General features: G+C 45.9%; 1 protein-coding gene across 1 annotated transcript; it reads right to left on the bottom strand.

Annotated features, from left to right (window-relative positions):
* Positions 1-707: 707 nt before the first annotated feature.
* ube2m (ubiquitin conjugating enzyme E2 M) lies at positions 708-22,511 on the bottom strand. Its single transcript, XM_060942313.1, has 6 exons — positions 22,075-22,511; positions 11,328-11,422; positions 11,036-11,074; positions 10,778-10,881; positions 1,658-1,721; positions 708-1,357 (listed from the first exon to the last, which is right to left on the bottom strand). Exons 1-6 carry the CDS (start codon positions 22,187-22,189, stop codon positions 1,217-1,219), a joined length of 558 nt encoding a protein of 185 aa, XP_060798296.1. The 5' UTR covers positions 22,190-22,511; the 3' UTR covers positions 708-1,216.
* Positions 22,512-23,785: the final 1,274 nt, after the last annotated feature.

Here is a 23,785-nt window from a genome sequence, read left to right as displayed (position 1 = left end):
TTACATGTTCCAGCAGGTCACAGATAGAAAAGAGTCAGGAATAGACAGGAAGAAAAAAATAGAGTGCAATAAAAGTATAAAAATTGATAGGAAAAACAAAGTATGATAATTTTGCTAATTAAGACAGTTTAATTCACTTAACACTGGGAGAAACCAGCGTGACTGTGTGCTACTCTCTCAGAAAATAAAGTACCTTATTGTATTTTTAGGGTACAGCGGCATGTTACTGGATCAGTACCCTCTAAGGTACTTGTTTGTACCCTTTATATACTGTTTGGGACCTTAAAAAAGGTGCAGATAGCTACCTTGAGGTCCAATAATTAACCCTGGGGGGTACATTAGTGTAGACTGGACCTTGGGCGGACAGAAATAGACCCCTACTGTACCCCTATTTCTGACAGTGTATGATAGTGCTATAATACGCTGCCTATAAAAGAAGAAATAAAAATAAAGTCCAATCCTAACAGCACTGAACACTGTTTATCTCAGTTTCTTCCTCGTATCAGCTCAGGGAGTTTTTCCCGACTCCCGTCACCTCAGGCGATAAACTTATCATTTATTTATTTAACATTTATAGATTTCTATAAAACTGCATTGTGATCATATCCATGATTGAAAGAGCTCTACAAATAAAATTGAAGTGAACTGCGTTTATCAGGTGTGTGTGTGTGTAGATATGCGCACGTGAGTGAGAGATGGTAAATATATAAGCATTCAAGTCCATATTTTATTTAACATAATTCATATTGCAGTCATTGTGAACAGCTGGGATTTTAATATACACAAGAGGATTGTAAGATCTCTGTCGCCCCAACAAACTCAGACCCTCTGCACAAAAAGTAGACACGCCCCCTGCCCACCCTCATGGTCTCCCCATGCTGCCCCCCCCACCCCCCTGCAACAGGTACACATGGAGAAAAACTTAACAAAAACATTTGACCTCCCATTCTGTCAGAGCCACTCTCATCCTGCGCTCAGTCAGTCCGTCTGTCCGTCAATCTGTCATGAACCTCTGTGTGTGTGTGTGTAATAACCAAACTTCACAGCAGTGTTTCACTGCCACGCAATTCTCCGTGCAACATTTACTGACTGATCGAACCTTCAGTCGAAGCCCTCCCCCTAAATCCCGCCCCTCCCCAGGTCACCCCCCCCCCCCAGCGGTCAGAGTGTCAGTCAGTGTCTCAGCGTGTGTAAACGATGAGCGTCGTCGCTGTCATTATTTGAGACACCGCTCAAAGTAGGTGGCTCCGACGTAGCCGCCGCGTAGTGAGCGCTGGACGTTCTGCTCGAAAAGCCGCCGATTCGACTGCAGCACCTCCGCCGCCTCCTTGTTCAGAGGATCCTCAGGGTTCGGCTCCTACAAGGACATCAAGAAAAAAAATAAAATCCAAGCTCAGAGAGGAGGAAACACTCACAGGGAGGTCAGGCTCGTCCATCAGAACATTTATTTACAGTAAATAACGTGATCTTCATATGCTGCTTTCTAAAGCAGTTACACAGGAGGAGAGGAAGAAAGGGAACATGTGAAAGAGGGAGAAGGAATGAAAATAAATTGGAGTACAAGAAAATAAGAGGGAGAAGATGGAGAGAAAACAGAGCAGGAATGTTTGGAATGAGAAACACCACCCACCCACACAAAGTGGTACAGTCCACTTACTAAGAACAGATACTGCAGACCGTATATGATGGAGTTAATCGTCAACACCGGCTTCCAGTCTTCTCTAAAAACACACACAGCAAAATCAGACACTGTCCTGTTACAGGGTGCAGTGTGTGGGAGACTTAGCTCAGTAACACACACACACACACACACACACACACACACACACACACACACACACACACCAGTGTGGGAAATAAGGAATTTTAAGCAGACTGTTACAGGACAGACGAGTCTGAAATGTTGTCTGTCTGTCCAAATTTCAGTCTGTCCAAATGATGGGCCAAAGGCCTGGAACAATGCAGCTAGGGGTCTGGGGCCCGCCTTAGGGCCCCGGAAGCTGAAGGGCTTTAGATGCCTGAAGATGCTTCTCAGCTATTTCCAGGCACATTTTTGTGATCTTCAAAGGCCAAATTACACTCGACATTAGTTGCTAATTACACTACAAACTGAATATAATTTACAAGAAAATGTCAGAAGATTCAAGAAAAACATGTTTAAAGTTCTACCCAAGAAAACAGTAGCACATACAGGTCAGTTCCATGTCTAGAACAAAGTCTGGGGGGCCCCAAGGATGTTCCAGTTGGTTACAGCTTACTGGGACTCATATATCGGTACTATATAACACTCATGAAACATTCTGTCAGCAATGACTATTTTATACTGTGTTTATAATCAGTTTATAAGAAATTTAGTCATTAACAATACAACTATTCTTACAGAATAGAGTTCAAATTGAGTCCAAGATTCCAAGTAACTTTATAAGAAAATACCCCCCCTCCCCCCAAACTTTAAGTTTCACAAAAAATACAATTGTGTCATCAGTACCTTATAAAAAGTATAACAGTATATATATGAATGAATAGGTACATATGAGATTAACTTTCCTTTTATCAAAATACTGTAGAAGAGTGACAATCAAAAAAGTGTAATACACTGAAACAGCATTACTAAGAAAATAAGCACAAAGAAAAAAACCCCGTCAGTTGGCAAACAGCAGTGTCACTACTAGACAGTATGTTAATACAGCAACAGTAGAATTGCACTGAGCCAAATATTGATTCCAGTATAAACCATAAAAAAGTGCATCAGTCCGGGATAAACAAGAAATTTATTTGCTTTATAAACTGAAAAAATTGGACCCTATATTTTCTGGAATTTGCCAGCAGAATCACTCAGTGAAAGTCGAAGTTTTTCTAATTTAATAAAAGTAGAGAACGTCTCGAACCCAATGGATATGAGAGGGTGACATCTGTGACTTCCATTTTATTTCTCTGAGCCTTCTGGCCAAAAAAGTGGTAAAAGCCAGGAAGTCTCTTTTAACTGCTGAAAGAGATGGTAATAAAGGAAAGACTCCAAACAATGTGCCAAAAGCATCAGGCTCAACATTTTCCCCACTAAATACAGAAATTATACTAAAAATTTCTGTCCAATATTTATGCAAAGATGGGCAAAGCCAGAGCATACGTATAAGATCCGCAGGTGAATGCTGACATCTGTTACATGCAGAGGACACCCCATCATAAAACTCAGACAAACGTGCGTTAGTATAATAGCTGCGATGAACCAATTTACATTGAATAAGGCCATGCCTTGCACAAATAGAAGATTTATGAACTCATTTTAAAATCTCAGCCCACGTTTCCTCTGATATCGCCTCCCCCAAATCATTCTCCCACAACATCTGAATGGAATTTAAAGAGTCCGGACGTAAAAGATTGTGGCAGCGGGGGCGTGGCCGAGCGTCAGTCTGTGAATGGAGGGTGGAGTCAGGGAAGTTGAGTGGTCATGTCACTACACCTGTTATCAATTAACGTGTGTTTGTGTGTCTCCTTCAGTGACTGCGCCGATAAAAGGAGGGTGAGAAGGGGAGGACGGCGCCGAAGGCTTGCTACTAGCCTGTGTGTGTGTGTATATATATATATATATATATATATATATATATATATATATATATATATAAAAACAACCGCCTGCCATGCTTCTGTGCTCCACCCACACCAGAGTCCCGCTACAGCGGTGCCGAAACCCAGGAGAGCGCAGAAGGGAACAGCCCCATGGAGTCCTTGCCATTTAAGGAGCTGATCCATGCCCTCGCCACAGCCCAGCAGAACCAGCACCAAGCGCTGGGCGCCCTCCGGAAAGAGCAGGAACAACGGTTCGAAGCCTTGGTGCTGGCCCAACAGGAGGACCGCCAGGCGTTCTGGCACCTGCTCGCGTCAGCGGGGCCCACGACCGCCACCGGAGCAGACCCTCCCCACCTCACCCTAACAAAGATGGGTCCGCACGATGGCCCGGAAGCCTTCCTCGCGCTCTTCGAGCAGGCAGCGGAGGTGTGGGGTTGGCTGGTGGACCAGCGCACGGCGCCGCCTCCTTCCCCTGCTGACGGAAGAGGCACAACTAGCCGTGCTGCAGCTCCCCGCCGACAGCCGGCTCGTCTACACAGACCTTCGAAGAGCCATCCTCCAGCGTGTCGGCCGCTCCCCAGAGCAACAACGGCAGCGCTTCCGCTCGCTGCGCTTGGAGGAGGTCGGCCAGCTGTTCGCGTTCGGGCAGCAACTCCGGGACGCCTGCCGGCGGTGGCTGAGGGCAGACGACTGCGACGCCGAGGGAGTGATGTACCTGGTGACACTGGAGCAATTCGTTGCGTGACTTCTGGATGGAACGGCAGAGTGGGTCCAGTGTCATCGCCCAGCGTCGCTGGAGCAGGCAATCCAGCTAGCAGAGGACCACATGGTGGCAGTTCCAACGGCAGGACGGTGTATCTCCTCTTCTCTGCTCTCCCCTCCTTCTCCCTCTGTTTCCCGTCCTCGCCCCATTCCCCCATGGCGGGGGCCGGCTCCCTCCCCAGCTGGCCCGGCGCACCCGTGGTGTCCTCCCGTTTCCCCCTTCCTTGTCTGTGTCTCCTCCCCCTCAGGTGAGTGATGCCTGTAACACCGGTGCAGAGAGAGAGAGCCTGGGTCGGTGTGCTGGCGCTGTGGGGAGCCGGGACATCTCCAACATCAGTGCTCCGCGATGGAGGTGGGCACGGTGGTCCGGGTCCCCGACGCGCCAGAAACCACCCTCGATCGGGCCAGAGCATATCGAATACCGGTAAGTGTCCAAGGGGATATGTATCAGGCTTTGGTGGATTCCGGCTGTAACCAGACCTCAATCCACCAAAGCCTGGTCCAAGGTGAGACATTGGGGAGAGCACGAATGGTGAAGGCGTTGTGTGCGCACGGGGATGTTCACAACTACCCTTTGGTGTCCGTACACATTCTATTTCGAGGGGAAAAATATAGTGTAAAGGTGGCGGTCAATCCTCGTCTCACCCACTCGCTAATTTTGGGGACTGATTGGCCGGGGTTTAAGGAATCAATGACGCACATAATGAAGAGTGGGTCCTGCCGTAATTCAGCTAGGGAAAGCCCCGGAGTAGCATTGGCGGGAGAAGCTGTCACAGAGCCGTCTACGTCAGTACCACATCAGGGCGATACACAGAGTGAGGAGCACCCCGCCCCTCCTCCCTCTCTCGGGGATTCCCTTGGGGATTTCCCGTTAGAGCAGTCATGAGACGGGACTCTGCGGCATGCATTTGACCAAGTGAGAGTAATCGGTGGTCAAATTCTCCAGCCAAATGCGACACCGGCCTTCCCCTACTTTGCTATTATTAAGGATAGGCTATACCGAGTGATGCAGGACACTCAAACCGGCGAAGACATAACACAGTCATTAATTCCAAAGAGCCGCTGGGAATTCATATTCCAAGCTGCTCACTTTAATCCCATGGCTGGATGCTTGGGGCAGGATAAGACACTAGCCCGAATAATGGCCAGGTTCTATTGGCCAGGGATTCGCGGGGATGTCCGTCGGTGGTGTGCGGCGTGCCGCGAATGCCAATTAGTAAATCCCACGGCCACTCCAAAAGCGCCTTTGCGCCCTCTCCCTTTAATCGAGACCCCGTTTGAAAGAATTGGGATGGATCACGTCGGGCCATTAGATCAGTCATCATGGGGATATCGCTTTATTTTAGTCCTGGTAGACTTTGCAACGCGATATCCGGAAGCAGTGCCTCTCTGCAATATCTCAGCACGCAGTATAGCAGAAGCACTCTTCTGCTTTATCTCCCGGGTTGGGATTCTGAAAGAAATCCTGACAGACCAAGGCACTACATTCATGTCACACACACTGCGCGAGCTGTATGGGTTACTGGGGATTAAGCCTATCTGCACCAGTGTCTATCACCCACAAACGGATGGCTTAGTAGAACGGTTCAATCGAACTCTCAAAAATATAATTCGGAAGTTCGTAAGCAAAGATACATGTAATTGGGATAAATGGCTCGAGCCCCTGTTATTTGCAGTACGAGAGGTCCCACGAGCCTCCATAGGGTTTTCACCGTTTGAATTGTTATATGGGCGTAAGCCGCGTGGCATTTTGGACGTGCTACGTGAAAATTGGGAGGAGGGACCTTCACCTAGTAAAAACGAAATTCAATACGTTCTCAACCTGCGCGCCAAACTCCATACACTCATGCACTTAACCCAGGAGAATTTGTGGCAGGCGCAAGGTTCAAAAAAGAACATTGACATCGTCCACTGTTCTGGTCCCCTGTGGAGACCACCTCTCCCCGACCCAGCTCACAGAGGTAGCCCAGTTGCAGAAAGAATTTTCCGACATGTATTCGCCCCTACCCGGCCGCACCCACCTCATAGAACACCACATTAAGATGCCCCCGGGGGTGGTAGTGCGTAGCCGCCCTTACCGTCTGCCCGAACACAAAAAAAAGGTGGTCTGGGATGAACTTGAAGCCATGCTCGAAATGGGCATAATCGAGGAGTCCCACAGTGACTGGAGCAGCCCAGTGGTCCTGGTCCCCAAGACCGATGGGTCGGTCCGGCTCTGTGTGGACTATAGGAAAGTCAACGTGGTGTCTAAATTCGATGCGTACCCAATGCCCCACATTGACGAGTGGCTCGATCGATTAGGCACTGCTCATTTTTATTTGACACTGGATTTAACGAAGGGATATTGGCAGATCCCCTTGACTCCTCTATCCCGAGAGAAAATGGCTTTTTCCACACCGTTTGGCTTACACCAATTCGTCACACTTCCTTTTGGGCTGTTTGGGGTGCCCGCGACGTTCCAGTGGCTTATGGACAGGGTCCTCCGCCCCCACGACAGGGTCCTCCGCCCCCACGCCACCTACGCAGCTGCGTATCTGGATGACATTATCATCTATAGTAATGACTGGCCGTGGCACCTTGAACACCTTAGGGCCATCCTAAAGTCGCTGAGGTGGGCGGGTCTCATGGCCAACCCAAAGAAATGTGTGATTGGGCAGGTGGAAGTACAGTATCTGGGTTTTCACTTGGGCCATGGGCAGGTGCGTCCCCAAATTAATAAGACTGCAGCGATTGCGGCCTGCCCGAGCCCCAAGACCAAAAAGGGGGTGAGACAGTTCCTGGGGCTGGCTGGCTACTATCGGAGGTTCATACCTAATTATTCGGACGTCACCAGCCTGCTGACTGATCTCACTAAAAATGGAGCACCAGATCCGGTCCAGTGGACGGCGCAATGCCAACAGGCTTTCTCTAAGGTAAAGGCTGCACTGTGTGGGGGGCCACTGTTACACTCCCCTGACTTTTCTCTCCCCTTTATTTTGCAGACGGACACATCGGACAGAGAGCTGGGGGCCGTTCTGTCCCAGGAGGTGGAGGAGCGTCCCATGCTGTACATTAGCCGGAAGCTGTCGATGCGGGAAGGCAGGTACAGCACGATTGAAAAAGAGTGCCGAGCCATCAAGTGGGCGGTACTTGCCCTCTGGTACTACCTGCTGGGGCACCCTTTCACCCTCTGTTCAGACCACGTGCCCCTCCAGTGGCTCCATCGCATGAAGGATGCCAACAAGCCGATCACCTGTTGGTATCTTGCTCTCCAGCCATTTAAATTCGGGGGGGGGGGGGGGGGGCGGTGTCGTCGGCTTCAGGCCGGACAGCTCCCCAGTCTGAGTCAGGCAGTATGTGGCAGTGGGGGCGTGGCCGAGCATCAGTCTGTGAATGGAGGGCGGAGTCAGGGAAGGTGAGTGGTCATGCCACTACACCTGTTATCAATTAACGTGTGTTTCTGTGTCTCCTTCAGTGACTGCGCTGATAAAAGGAGGGTGAGAAGGGGAGGACGGTGCCGAAGGCTTGCTACTAGCCTGTGTGTGTGTGTGTGTGTATATATATATATATATATATATATATATATATATATATATATATATATATATATATATATATGTGTGTGTGTGTGTGAGAGTGTCTACGTTGTGTGCTGTAAAGCAGCAATAAAGGAAGAGTTAAAATCGCAAACAACCGCCTGCCATGCTTCTGTGCTCCACCCACACCAGAGTCCCGCTACAAAGATAAATTAGGTGGTTATAAATATGCGAGACTGAGCCTTTTAAGGTTGGGATTGGTGTCAGGAACCTATCTAGAACAGAATCGTCAGGTGGGTGGGGAAACACGGGAAACGTGTTATGACCAAAGCTCCGGACCTGCAAATATCTAAAGAAATGTTGCTTAGGAAGTGAAAATTTGTCCGGCAATTGCTGAAAAGAGGCAAAAACATTATCAATATACAAGTCTTTAAAAGGTATTAATGCCAAGCCTTTCCCATTTTAAAAAGACACTCTCCATCAGAGAAGGAGGAAAAACATGATTGGCGGCTAGTGGAGCACAGGTAGAGAATGACTGACTGTAGGCCAAAGTAGCGCTTGAACTGAACCCAGATTCTAAGAGAAGTTTTAATGATGACATTCTTAGTATCAGGAGAAGTGGAGGAGTGAACAGGAGAGTGTACCAAAGCCTTTAGTGACACGGGTTTAGCAGAATTAGATTCTATGATAAGCCACACTGGAGGAGGTCGAAAGGCCTCATATTGAAGCCAGTAGTTAAAAATCCTTATATTGGAGGCCCAATAATAAAATCTAAAATTAGGCAGCACCATTCCTCCAAGCAGTTTGGGCCTTTGTAAATACTGCATACGCATTCTAGGAACCTTCTTATTCCATACAAACTCCAGGATCAAACTGTCCACTTTGCAGAAGAAAGTTTAAGGGAGAAAGAGAGGTATACACTGGAACAGATATGAAAAGCACGGGAGAATATTCATTCTGACCGTATTAACTCGTGCAACCAAAGAAAGATTAAGAACAGACCAGCGATCGAAATAGTCCTTAATTCGGGTCAACAAATAGCCCTTTTCCACTACCCTTTTTCAGCTCACTTCAGCCCGACACGGCTCGCGTTTCGACTACCTCAGAGCAGCACGACTCAGCTCGCTTCAGCCCTGCTTAGCACCCAAAACTCGCACGGTTTTGGAGTGGGGCTGAAGCGAGCCAAACCGAGCCGAGTGGGGCTAGGGGCGTGAGGAGACACTCCCCTGTGCACTGATTGGTGAGGAGGAGTGTCCTCACATGCCCACACACGCCCCGCGAGCACGCTGGGATCTGTAAACACCGTAAACCCGGAAGAAGAAGAATTACGAAAATTTCTGAAACCTTATGCGCCTCGCCTCATCTATACGCTCTTGCCAGTATCTGTTGGCGTTGTCGGTGACAACAAGCCACAGCACCAAGACCAGCAACACTAACGACTCCATGTCATCCATGTTTATTGTTTACTATCCGGGTCGTGAGACTACCGCTTAAAAGATCACTGATGTCACTGTTTGCGCCGCCTAACGACATCACGTGACGTCCACCCACTTTCGCTAACTCCACCCAATGTGTCCACCCACTTCCAGCCAGCACGGTTCAGCGCGGTTGTAGTCGAAATGCAACTCCAACAGCCCCGCTCAGCTCGACTCAGCCCAACTCAGCATGGCACGGCTCAGCCCGACTCAGCTGCGTTGGTAGTGGAAAAGCGGCAAAAGGGACAAAATTTGCTTTCTAAAGATCCTCAAATTTTTGCGTGACTTTAACTCCCAAATATGTGAAACTGTATTGAGTAATTTTAAAGGGTAGATTACGCAACGGAAAATCTTTAGCAGCAGTATTAACAGGAAGTATCTCACTTTTACTCAAGTTGAGTTTGTATCCAGATATCAAGCTAAACGATTGAAGAGTGGCGAGTGTGGCAGGGACAGAGGTGGGCAAGTTGGAAACATATAAAAAGAAGATCATCCGTGTAAAGAGAGGCTTTCAGCTCTAGACCATTCCTTACTATGCCTGTAATGTGGGGATTGGACCAGAGCGCTATTGAAAGGGGTTTGATGGCAACTGCAAATAATAAAGGACTTAAAGGGCAGCTCTGTCTTGTAGAGCGGTAGAGGCGAAAGGAGTCTGAATTAATGTTATTTGTGCTAATTGAAGCATGTGGAGAAGAGTAGAGGAACTGAATCCAAGCGATAAAGTTTTTACCAAAGCCAAATTTCTCTAAAGTGAAGAAAATAACTTTTAAAATGACTCAAAACTAGACATGGTCATATCATTCGGCATTCAAGCTAAAATCTGTGGGACTAGAACTTAAAAAAAATAGAAGAAAATTCTATTAAAATCTATATCTACATCCTATAAAGCATAGGACTGTTCTTATTATGAATAAAAAAATGTGCATAACAACAACAAAACCATTGATTGGCAGTTTGGGACTTAACCTAATACTGTACTGCAAAGTTTCATATAAACTGAACTCTTAATCATCCGACTGGATCCATCAGAGACCGTCAACCCTAAAACACGAGTTCACCTGCATCGTGCAATAAAAACAACAGTGAACTCTGAGTGGATTATTATTGTCTTATTTAGTGTGACACTCAGGGAGAGGGCGGGGCCTGTAAACTTGGGTGGGGCTAGGACCTTCGGTGGCCAAGTTATGAATTTTTAAAGCCACGCCCACGGGGCCCCCGTTTCACAGGCCGTGTTATGACATACTGTAATGTCTTCACCCAGTGTAACATTTGGAAGAAAATTAGAAGTAGATTAGATCCATATCTTTACCGTCTTTCATGGGCCATCCGGTCTGAGGAGTTTGAAATACAGACGGACAAACACAAAAATTACCGGTCAGTGTCCACCAGTCCGGCCTTATTTCACACACACGCGCACACACACGCGCACACACACACACACACACACACACACAGTACCTCAGGATGTTTAAACACACGTTGCCCTCCAGGTCGATGTTGGGGTGATACACCATCGTTTCACATTTTACTTTCGGAGGGTCATGAGGGTAGCCCTGTCCTACCTGTCTCACACACACATGGTAAGAGAACACACATTTCCACAACATATACAGTATGAACACACAATTTTGCTGCATGTTCACTCCAGATAACACAATAATCCAGCAGCATCCTCCTGTGTGTGTGTGTGTGTGTGTGTGTGTGCCTTTTACTTACTTTAAAGCTAAAGACGAACTTTCCTCCTTTGTAGAAGCCCTGAAACAAACACAATAAACACCAGTGAGTAAAGTGTAGAGGTGTGTAAACAACATGGTCTGATCTGATCATGTTCTGATTATCTTGCTCGGTTTCTCTGCCCTCCCCCGTCTCTCTGCCCTAAATGCACTAATGAACTGCCCATCATCCCCTGGAGTTGGTGATCAGTGTCAGTGAGCCCCACCCACTCCATCCCTCGCTCCCCACAGCCCTGATGTGTAAAGGTGAGACATGTGTAGAACAGCTGGGAGACCTCATCTGGTGAAATGATGAGTTTAAAGTTCAGTAGATCATCCTGATCTGGAAAAACGATCTCACACGTCTTCGGGAGATTCAGCTCATTGATGTCTGAGAGAGAGAGAGAGAGAAAAAAACAGTTTTAGGGAAAAAAAAAAAAAAACCCACTTTCTGGTTTATTTCTGTTCCAGTCCTTACAGATGTGAGGAAGCAGTGTGACTGAGATAATATTTTTATTTTCAGTTCTGTAACACTGCATCATATCCAACCAGCTCATGTTAACCAGAGTGAACATCAACACAGGGTGTGTGCTAGAATTTCATTTAAAAAAAAAAAGTAAAATAATTTGCTGTGATGGTCTCGACGACATCCCACACCCGTTTAGTTAAACCTCAGAGTTTTTATGCCTAGTATACCAAACAACGCTCTTTCATATGGAACCGATTTTTATTTCCAATCTCAGATCTGATTGACAGCAGTTTATCATTTATTTTCTTCTCCAGAGATTAAATTAGACTGTATTCATACCTCGCTTCATCTCACCCTGAGGACTGAAACTGCACCAGGTTTCACTTCCACACCTGCCATCATCTGATCTGATCTGATCACCGTCATCAGAGAGGATCTGCATCATGTCAAGTGGTGACTATTCATTATTAATTCCATGTGTAAATAATAACACTCAGGAGTGTAACTCATTACTTGCATCGATATTTTTGAAACTGGTGTGAAAAAAAATAATTATTAAAGTGATGTGTAAATAATTTAAGAGGTGACCAAGCTGATTTGCTCAGAACTTTCACAAGAATTCTTCTCTCCATCATGGACAGTGAAACAGAGTTGTTTAGTCGACTCTCCAGGCTGAGGTGCGAGTGAGAGTGTAGTTATTAAACAGGAGTGAGAGGGTTCGAGCCGGGGTTTACTCGCTCTGGAACTGCAGCTCCTCCCTGCAGTGTTCAAGATCTCGCACCGCCACAGTCACTTCACCGTGGACGATTTTGAGCTTTCTGGGGTCAAACAGCACGCGTTCTGAGCCCTTCTGTAGGAATACGCGAGAGCTGCCCTGACAACCAGGAGGGCGTGGAAACCACAGAAAATTTAGTCGTATTAAAAAGTTGCCGTGGGTGAAGTGCTGGATGAATTCATCCGTCACAACTGTGAAAGCCTCCGTGACCATCCTTTAAACACACGTGAGGCTTACATGGGCTACCGGGGTTACCATAGCAACCATCGAGCTCAAAACATTCACGGAACAACATTTTGCAGGAAGTGAAAAGCTTGCCTAGGGGGCGTGGCTTATTTCACCTTGCCGTGGCTACGCCGTACTGCAGTCATGAAAACCGTACACACTGCTGTCACCACCATACAGCACTGCTTTTGGTTTACCAGCGTCTTCCATCACAGCTACTGTAGCTTCATTTGCGTATTTACTCTGCCCAAATTTATGCGAAGGATCACCTTCAAAACCTGCTGGAATGGCCACGGTAGGCCCAGTCACGGTTCTCATGGATCAACTGGCTCTGCGGGTGTGTGTGAGTGAGACCTCAGCATAACCAGAGTTCATGAACAGGGTGTACAGTCCAGTCCGATCCAAAACAGTCCGGTCTGAACCAAAACACACTCTGAAACTAAAGACACTCGATCTCAGTTCTCACGACTCCACACACACACACACACACACACACACACACACTTTGGCATCTTTAAGGTATCCTACTTCATTCACATCAGAAGGTTATTTTAAAACAAAAAGGTTTTCTTCACAATCCCAGAATTCCAGTGGGTCAAAAGTTTCCATACACCAAGATGATCATCTCCTTCAACACAAAGACGTTAATGTAATCATTTTAGAAGTTCTGACTGGCCAGTTGTGATGATCAGGAGTTAACTGGGAGCATCCCTGTGGCTCTATAGGGCCGAGCTTTAGAGCCTTCTTCCAAACTGAAGACACCATGAGCATCTGAACATACACAAACCTGAAACTCCTGAGTGCACGCGCGCACACACAGAGTCATTCAGGAAAGAGGCCCAAATTAACTCCCAATGATGAACAAACTTCAACTGAACCACAAAATGACAAAGGAAGTGGTCATCACCATGGGCTAAGAAGCCGCTACTCCAAGAGCAGCAGAAAAAAAGTCAGACTGAAGTGTGCAGGTGATCAGCAAGCTTTTGTAGGTGTGTCCTCTGGTCAGAAGAAATAAAAATTGCACTGTTTGGCTGTAAGGATCAGTGCCATGTTTGCAGTAAAAAGAACTTGCAATTTAAAAAAAGAACATCACTCCTACTGTGAAGCATGATGGTGGCAGCATCACGTTGTGGGGCTGGAAACGGTGCTGGTGCACTTCAGAAAACAGACGGCATCATGAGGAAAGAGGATTATCAAGAAACAGGACCAGCAGCAGAGGTCTCATAAGTAGCCGGTTGGCGGTGGCAAATCGCCGTCTATAGTAGGATTTGCAACCAGCTATTCTTCACTGAGTAACAAAAAATATTTTTGTTTATATATCACACACACACACACACACACAGTTAGGTCCATATATATTGGGACACTGACACAAATTTTCTTTTTTTTTTTTTTTTTTCCTGTTTACTGAAACATATTCAAGTTATAGTTATATAATGGACATAAAGTCCAGACTTTCAGCTTTCATTTGAGGGTATCCACATTAAAATTGGATGAAGGGTTTAGGAGTTTCAGCTCCTTAACATGTGCCACCCTGTTTTTAAAGGGACCAAAAGTAATTGGACAATTGACTCAAAGGCTATTTCATGGGCAGGTGTGGGCAATTCCTTCGTTATGTCATTCTCAATTAAGCAGATAAAAGGCCTGGAGTTGATTTGAGGTGCGGTGCTTGCATTTGGAAGATTTTGCTGTGAAGAAAACATGCGGTCAAAGGAGCTCTCCATGCAGGTGAAACAAGCCATCCTTACGCTGCGAAAACAGAAAAAACCCATCCGAGAAATTGCTACAAGATTAGGAGTGGCAAAATCTACAGTTTGGTACATCCTGAGAAAGAAAGAAAGCACTGGTGAACTCATCAACGCAAAAAGACCTGGACGCCCACAGAAGACAACAGTGGTGGATGATCGCAGAATAATTTCCATGGTGAAGAGAAACCCCTTCACAACAGCCAACCAAGTGAACAACACTCTCCAGGAGGTAGGCGTATCAATACCCAAATCTACCATAAAGAGAAGACTGCATGAAAGTAAATACAGAGGGTTCACTGCACGGTGCAAGCCACTCATAAGCCTCAAGAATAAAAAGGCTAGATTGGACTTTGCTAAAAAACATCTAAAAAAGCCAGCACAGTTCTGGAAGAACATTCTTTGGACAGATGAAACCAAGATCAACCTCTACCAGAATGATGGAAAGAAAAAAAGTATGGTGAAGGTGTGGTACAGCTCATGATCCAAAGCATACCACGTCATCTGTAAAACACGGCGGAGGCAGTGTGATGGCTTGGGCATGCATGGCTGCCAGTGGCACTGGGTCACTAGTGTTTATTGATGATGTGACACAGGACAGAAGCAGCCGGATGAATTCTGAGGTATTCAGAGACATACTGTGTGCTCAAATCCAGCCAAACTGATTGGTCGGCGTTTCATAATACAGATGGACAATGACCCAAAACATAAAGCCAAAGCAACCCAGGAGTTTATTAAAGCAAAGAAGTGGAATATTCTTGAATGGCCAAGTCAGTCACCTGATCTCAACCCAATTGAGCAGCATTTCACTTGTTAAAGACTAAACTTCAGACAGAAAGGCCCACAAACAAACAGCAACTGAAAACCGCTGCAGTAAAGGCCTGGCAGAGCATTAAAAAGGAGGAAACACAGCGTCTGGTGATGTCCATGAGTTCAAGACTTCAGGCAGTCATTGCCAACAAAGGGTTTTCAACCAAGTATAAGAAATGAACATTTTATTTACAATTATTTAATTTGTCCAATTACTTTTGAGCCCCTGAAATGAAGGGATTGTGTTTAAAAAATGCTTTAGTTCCTCACATTTGTATGCAATCATTTTGTTCAACCCACTGAATTAAAGCTGAAAGTCTGAACTTCAACTGCATCTTTATTGTTTTGTTCAAAATTCATTGTGGTAATGTACAGAACCAAAATTAGAAAAATGTTGTCTTTGTCCAAATATTTATGGACCTAACTGTATATCTGTACAAAACTGAACAGCGTGTGATGTGAAACTAAGTTTTGTTCAACTAAATAATGGCCAGATACTAACACATCCGTAGGAAATAGAGGCAGCCGTTACGCTGCCATGTGCTGTAACCTGATTGGCTGACGAGGTGTTGATGATGTGTCGTGTGCTGTGATTGAGCCGTGCTACCACATGGCTAGAAATGGAGACTAAGAAGCAGAGTGGTACATTAGAGGCCTGTTTTTTAAAAAGGCCTCGAACCACAAGTAAGTCTGTAATTTTAGCCGTCGCTATGATTACTGAGTGAAATACGTCTGCGTACGGGTCCATGTATAAATGCTGGTCGGCTAAATATTAAAATTATAAATATCGATCGCTATACCGTTATTGTATACGGCCTGTTTTGGGTCAAACCCACCCACTCGGCACGCTCAGTGCATTGACATTGTTTACATTTTGATTTGCGATGGAATGCAGTGTATCCTTGTAGGGGAGTCACATATCGAGACTTGACATCTGTCATGCAGTTGATGTTCATCATTAAAATTATAAATATATACGAGTTTATACGTATCAAATGAATATAGATTCATTTATTATAACTAATAGTGCAATGCCAAATGAAAATAGTGATATATTAATTCGTATATTTTTTTCAAAATATTTGAAATCTTTTGAATTCTGAACCTCCTTAATATAAAGGGGGATATCACAGGCTTATATTTTATTATATATATAAATTTGGACCCAATTTGAATTAATCTGGAGTGAACAGACTTGTGCAAAAGGCAACAGAGCAGCTCCTTTCACAGAAAAGAAGGATAACAGGAAAGATAGAACGTATAAAACACCTGGATCAGGTTCAGTACCTGATCTCACTACAGACACTGTTACAGAAACATTAGGATTCGATCAGCACTCAGACTGTTCAGAAATTGAATAACGAATCAAAAAGAAATTTGACTCAACAAAACTTTATATATTTTTGATGTTTACAAAAACAAGTTATTGTAACTGTTACTTGATTTTGTAAACATTGATTGATTGATTACTTTATTCTGAACAATAAAGAAGATAGATATAAAAATAAAAAAAATGCAATAATCAAAACATTGTCATAAACAAACAGAATAGCGTAGCCACAAGGCAATAACAACAATGTTCAGAAAGGATTAGGAAGAAGTAATAACTTATCCAATCCTAACCCTCTATACCACCGCTAATCAGATGTCACTTTCCACCATAATAAACTATATATACAAAAGAAAACAAAAGCAATAAACAAAAAAGAAAACATACCAACATGGTATAATATCAACCAAATCAAATATACAGATACTTATGCATATAGACACACATACAATACGTATATACAGTACATACATATACACATACCTATAGCTATACACTAAATACAAGAAGACCAGTCACAGACTTACTCTCAATTTCATCATCACCTATATAGTCTGCCTGTCCTCATTCTCATATATTTTTAACAACATGTTTTTATATAATTTTTTTAAACAGTTTTATGTTGGTGCTATTTTTGAGTTCATTTTCCAGACCATTCCACAATTTCACCCCACAGACTGTTATGCACATACTTTTCATAGTTGTTCTAACATTTACTCTCTTAAAATTCATTTCCCCTCTCAGGTTATACCCACCCTGCCTTTCCATAAACATATTTTGTACCTCACCCAGAAGAAGGTTATGTCTTGCTTTATACATAATTTGTGCAGTCTTGTGTTTAACCAGATCCGTGAATTTCAGAGTGTGTGCTTTTACGAATAATGCGTTTGTATGCTCAAGATATCCCGTATTATTGACAATTCTTATTGCTCTTTTTTGTAATGTGCATAACGGCTGCAGGTTAGATTTGTAGGTATTACCCCGTATCTCCACACAGTAGCTCACATATGGAAGTATGAGTGCATTATACAGAGTATGTAGTGATTTATAGTCCAGAATGTGTCTTGATTTCCCCAAAATTGCAGTAAATCTTTGCTATTTTTGCTTTAACATGATCAATCAATCAATTTTGTAAACATCAAAAATATATGAAGTTTTGTTGAGTCAAATTTCTTTTTGATTCATTATTGTATGTCAGTTCTATTAAAATGTTTAGTATTGATTCCCATCACTTCAGACTCTATTTTGCTGTTTACAATAAATTGGAAATTCCTCCCAAATGCCAAGTGGACACCGGAAGTAAGGGACACCGTCAAGCTGAAGAAGGAGTCCTATCGGGCCATGTTGGCCTCTGGGACTCCGGAGGCAGCTGACGGGTATCGGCAGGCCAGGCGTGCCGCAGCTCGGGCAGTTGCAGAGGCAAAAACTCTGAACTGGGAGGAGTTCGGTGAGGCCATGGAGGAGGGCTATCGGTCGGCCTCGAAAAAATTCTGGCAAACCATCCGGCGCCTCAGGAGGGGGAAGCAGTACTCTGCCAACACTGTTTACAGTGCGGGTGGGGAGCTGTTGACCTCGATTGGGGACATTGTCGGGCGGTGAAAGGAATGCTTCGAGGATCTTCTCAATCCCACCGTCACATCTTCCATTGAGGAAGCGGAGGTTGATGACTCAGAGGTGGACTCGTCCATTACCCAAGCCGAAGTCACTGAGGTGGTTTTCAAGCTCCTCGGTGGCAAGGCACCGGGGGTGGATGAGGTCCGCCCCGAGTATCTCAAGTCTCTGGATGTTGTGGGGCTGTCTTGGTTGACACGCCTCTGCAGCATCGCGTGGCGGTCAGGGACAGTGCCTCTGGAGTGGCAGACTGGGATGGTGGTCCCTCTTTTTAAGAAAGGGGACCGGAGAGTGTGCTCCAATTACAGGGGAGTCACACTTCTCAGCCTCCCAGGGAAGGTTTACTCCAGGGTACTGGAGAGGAGAATTCAGCCAATAGTCGAACCTCGGCTCCAGGAGGAACAATGCGGTTTTCATCCTGGTCGTGGAACACTGGACCAGCTCTATACCCTTCATAGGGTGCTCGAGGGTTCATGGGAGTTTGCCCAACCAGTCCACATGTGCTTTGTGGATCTGGAGAAGGCATTCGACCGTGTCCCCTGTGGTATTCTGTGGGGGGTGCTTCTGGAGTATGGGGTTTGGGGCTCTTTGCTAAGGGCTGTCCGGTCCCTGTACGAACGGAGCAGGAGTCTGGTTCGCATTGCCACCAGTAAGTCAGACCTGTTCCCAGTGCATGTTGGACTCCGGCAGGGCTGCCCTTTGTCACCGATTCCGTTCATAATTTTTATGGACAGAATTTCTAGGCGCAGCCAGGGGCCGGAAGGAATCCTGTTTGGGAACCACAGGATTTCATCTCAGCTTTTTGCGGATGATGTTGTCCTGTTGGCTTCTTCAAACCAGGACCTTCAGCATGCACTGGGGCGGTTTGCAGTCGAGCGTGAAGCGGCTGGGATGACAATCAGCACCTCCAAGTCCGAGGCCATGGTTCTTGACCAGAAAAGGGTGGCTTGCCCTCTCCAGGTTGGTGGAGAATCCTGCCTCAAGTGGAGGAGTTTAAGTATCTCGGGATCTTGTTCACGAGTGAGGGAAGGACAGAGCGTGAGATCGACAGGTGGATCAGTGCAGCCTCCGCAGTGATGCAGTCGCTTTACCGGTCCGTCGTGGTGAAGAAGGAGCTGAGCCAAAAGGCGAAGCTCTCAATTTACCGGTCGATCTACGTTCCAACTCTCACCTATGGTCATGAGCTTTGGGTAATGACCGAAAGAACAAGATCGCGGACACAAGCGGCCGAAATGAGTTTCCTTCGCAGGGTGGCTGGGCGCTCCCTTAGAGATAGGGTGAGAAGCACAGTCACTCGGGAGGAGCTCGGAGTAGAGCTGCTGCTCCTCCACATCGAGAGGAATCAGCTGAGGTGGCTCAGGCATCTCTTTCGGATGCCTCCTGGACGCCTCCCTGGGGAGGTGTTCCAGGCATGTCCCCCTGGGAGGAGGCCCCGGGGAAGACCCAGGACACGCTGGAGGGACTATGTCTCTTGGCTGGCCTGGGAACGCCTCGGTGTTCTTCCCGAGGAGCTGGCCGAGGTGTCTGGGGAAAGGAAGTTTGAGCTTCCATGCTCAGACTGCTGCCTCTGCGACCCGGCCCCGGATAAAGACGAGACCTCCCAAATGCCTTGAAACTCTCAGATAAACCCAGTTTTCCATTTTTCTGGGCTGTGGTTCACGGTGAAGGGCTTCAGCTTTTTTTAATTGTACCCTCCTGTTCTCTGCCTCGGACCCTTTTATTCCCCTAAACTTAGAGACCACTGCAGCAGGACCATGATCCTCATCAAACCTCCAGCCAACACGCTGAGAGTGAAGGAGTGATGATCACAAAGCCCTGAGCTGAATCCCACAGAAGGTTTGTGGAGCAAACTGAAGAAGTGCCAAGAGGGTTACTGAATTAGGGTCAAATAATAACAGACATAGTGACAGTTGGAATACAAATGGTGCCATGGTGGTGTAGTGGTTATCACTATCGCCTCACAGCAAGAAGGTTCTAGGTTCAAGCCCCGTGGCCGGCGAGGGCCTTTCTGTGTGGAGTTTGCATGTTCTCCCCGTGTCCGCGTGGGTTTCCTCCGGGTGCTCCGGTTTCCCCCACAGTCCAAAGACATGCAGGTTAGGTTAACTGGTGACTCTAAATTGAGCGTAGGTGTGAATGTGAGTGTGAATGGTTGTCTGTGTCTATGTGTCAGCCCTGTGATGACCTGGCGACTTGTCCAGGGTGTACCCCGCCTTTCGCCCGTAGTCAGCTGGGATAGGATCCAGCTTGCCTGCGACCCTGTAGAACAGGATAAAGCGGCTAGAGATAATGAGATGAAATGAGGTTTGTTTTTCCACCAAATGTCTAATTATTAAACAAATTAGGGGTGTGTCCGGATGGAGATGTCGATCCGGAGTACAGGAGTGTCAAAAGCACAGAGCCAGTGCTGAATAAACGATCAGATAATTATTGAAACATCTGGTTTCAAACTGTGTGTGTGTGTGTGTGTGTGTGTGTATGTGAGAGACATCTAGAGTTTATTTTCTCCAAGAACACATACGGTATTTCTGCAGTGCTACAGATCTGTGCCGTGGCTCGAGTTATCAGCTCTCAAAAACATTAAAAAAAAAAAAAGTCTACAGAAACCCCAAACACACACTGATTCACTTCCAGGAACGAGTCGATTCAGAATTGTTTGCTCACCAGAGGATGATCTATTCTGTTCAAACACACTGAACACTGTGTGTGTGCATAAACATTTAAATTACTCTTAACTTTTAAGAGGACACACTCAATGTGCTGATGCAGGCAGATTTCTGTTTGTTTGTGACTCCAGGGTTTGGTGTTTTTACCAACTTTAGGTTAAACTCTACCTTAATCTCACGCTCTCTCGCTCTCACACACACACCAACTCCGGACTGTACTGTATATATAAAAACATGACGTTAAAATGTATATGATGTATTTCACAGTAACACGACATTTACAAGCAGAAAATATTCCGGTTTCCGCTCTTATTCCCGCCGAAGCTGTTTACTGAACATTCTACTAATATTCTCGTTTACACACAGCCGTTCAGACTCACAGAGCCGAACAGGTGAGAGTCAGTGTGTCAGAAACTGCCGTAAATCCTCCAGCTCCGAAATCTGGAGTAACATCGGCACACGTCTTAATTGGAACACGCTGAATTCGGAATATCCCGTTTACACAGGCCGGATCAGACTCCGAACAGTCCTGTTGGGAATGATTGTGAGATATTAGTGTGTGACGATGGTGCTGGAATGAAAGCAGTGTAAAGTCCAGAACTCAGCAGAACCACAGGATCAGACCTGGTTCTAACAGTTTAGACTTTAATCTTTTTTTCAGTAATTCTTGCACATGTGCCTGTTGTTTAATTAATTATCATTTTGATCCAACTCATAATTGTTCAAACGGAGTAGGAAGGAATGATACTCAGTCCAGTTTAAGGTTTTAAATAAATAAAAAGTGAAACAAACAAACAGTGAGACTGAAATCACTTTAAACCGTGAATAAGTTTCCTCACACTACTGGATTCGCTTATTAACACTCAGCTAACTTTCAGATTTACACAAATAAAAACAGGAAAAACTCACTCTGAGATAAATGAGTGTCTGGAGAATTCGATTATCTCACTGACTTTTCTGTAGGACAACTGAATCAAAAACAACAGTCAGTTACCAGGCGAGCACTGACTCCTATCAGGAAATAAACTAGCCAGCTAGCTTGTTAGCCTAGCCTAGCTACGTGTTCGGAAAAGCAGCTCGTTTACATTTCTGATTCACTCGTTTATCACATCAACTTTAGAGAAATATATTTCCCTGTGACCCAAACCCAGAGCCCCGGCGGGAGTGGAATGTCCTGAATGATTAGCCGGTCTGATTCGGCTCCATGCTAACAGCTACTGTTCATCAGCTAGCTTTACTACGATGTTCAGATTCGGTTCTGTGAGAATACCGTGATTAAAACACGACAGTTCATGAACACTGCTGCTGAACCTGGTGTGGAGTGTTTACTGTCACTCTAGGAATAATAAACACACACCGGGAGGGAGTTAGCTAGTCAGCTAACCGGGTTAGCAGTGCTGCTAAAGCTAGCGTACCTTTCTGTATCCGCAGCTGGGCCGCGCTGGCTTTCTTTCCCCCGGCACCGGTTCTGTTTCCCCCCGCGGACTCCTCATCCTTCTTCTGCTGCTTTAAAGAGAACAGTTTAATCATGACTCCGGGTGTGTGTGTGTGTGTTCTCCTCCCAGCACCGAGCTAACGCTAATGCTAATCTCTCTGTGTGTGTTTGGAGTGTGATGTTGCAGCACCAGGACACACACTCTGCCTAACTCACTCTGTGTGTGTGTGTTCCTGTGTGGTAGAATCTGTGTGTGTGTGTGTTTGGAGTGTGATGTTGCAGCACCAGGACACACACTCTGCCTAACTCACTGTGTGTGTGTGTTCCTGTGTGGTAGAATCTGTGTGTGTTTGGAGTGTGATGTTGCAGCACCAGGACACACACTCTGCCTAACTCACTGTGTGTGTGTCTGTGTGGTAGAATCTGTGTGTGTGTGTTCCTGTGTGTGGAATCAGAACAAGAACAACTTTATTTGTCACATGGACACTCAAGCACAGTGAAATTACTCTCTGCATTTAACCCATCTGAACACACACACACACACACCCAGAGAAGTGGGCAGCTCTGCTACAGCGCCCGGGGAGCAGGTGGGGGTTCGGTGCCTTGTTCAAGGGCACTTCAGCCCAACCTCAGCCCGAGGCCGCCCCACGTTAACCTACTGCATGTCTTTGGACTGTGGGGGAAACCGGAGCACCCGAAGGAAACCTACACAGACACGGGGAGAACATGCAAACTCCACACAGAAAGGCCCTCGCCGGCCACGGGGCTCGAACCTAGAACCTTCTTGCTGTGAGGCGATAGTGATAACCACTACACCACCATGGCACCATTTGTATTCCAACTGTCACTATGTCTGTTATTATTTGATTCTACTTTATTATTGTATTTGGTCTATAAAAACACTCCATGATGAAACCCCCCCCCTGCATATTAGTGATATAGTGTTAAAAGTAAACAGGCTCCACAGTGAGCAGTAGCAGGGTGTGTCTGTGTTCCTATCCCAGGTGTGGTAGTGATGTTGGTGCTGTGGACTGAGAGACAGCAGTATGCTGAGGGTCAGTGATATGGTGGAGATCATCGACACTGAACCTCATCAGCTGATAATAAAGATCGTGTGATTGGGGTAACTTGCTCACCTCATGGGGATGGGTGGAGGATGGATTTATTTAATTTAATTTGTATGGTGCTTTTAACAATGGACCTTGTTGTCACAAAGCAGCTTTGCAGAAATATAGAAATCCCAGATATAAATTGATAAACTCCATCTGCAGGGTTTCTCAGTGCATCTTTATGCTGTCCATACTCAGCAGGAACAAGGGGATGAGAACTCCAACCAACAGGAGAACATCAGGATGGATCACACAGCTCCAGAGAGCAGGAGAAGTCTGAGGGATCTCAGGAGGAACTGGAGAGAGAGAGATGGATGGATGGAGAAAGTCTTGTGTGCTCCCTGGTGGTCAGGAGCTGCTCAACACCACACACTCTCCATGTGCAAAGATAAAAGGCACTGAATTCCTCAGTCATGAAGAACACACACAAACACAAGAACTGATATTTGGGGATCAGGGTGAGAGGAGAATCTGAGTGACAGGACACAGGACTGATAATGAAGCGATTGTTCCCATAGACTGTTGAGGACCGGTGTGTGGTGTTCAGTCACCAACAAGTAAAGAGCTGAACCTGGAACTTTA

This window comes from Neoarius graeffei, chromosome 16 (genome assembly GCF_027579695.1).
Source record: "Neoarius graeffei isolate fNeoGra1 chromosome 16, fNeoGra1.pri, whole genome shotgun sequence".
NCBI lineage: Eukaryota > Metazoa > Chordata > Actinopteri > Siluriformes > Ariidae > Neoarius > Neoarius graeffei.
Note: the sequence above shows the minus strand (reverse complement) of the source record. Positions and strands in the feature narration are given on the sequence as shown.

Bases quoted from the DNA above. Each gene is read 5' to 3' on its own strand.
- ube2m (XM_060942313.1), bottom strand. From the start codon at position 22,189: ATGATTAAACTGTTCTCTTTAAAGCAGCAGAAGAAGGATGAGGAGTCC. The intron at 11,423-22,074 runs GTACGCTAGCTT...TCTCTCTCTCAG, and splicing joins CCAGCTGCGGATACAGAAAG to ACATCAATGAGCTGAATCTC. The intron at 10,882-11,035 runs GTAAGTAAAAGG...TGTGTGAGACAG, and splicing joins AGTTCGTCTTTAGCTTTAAA to GTAGGACAGGGCTACCCTCA.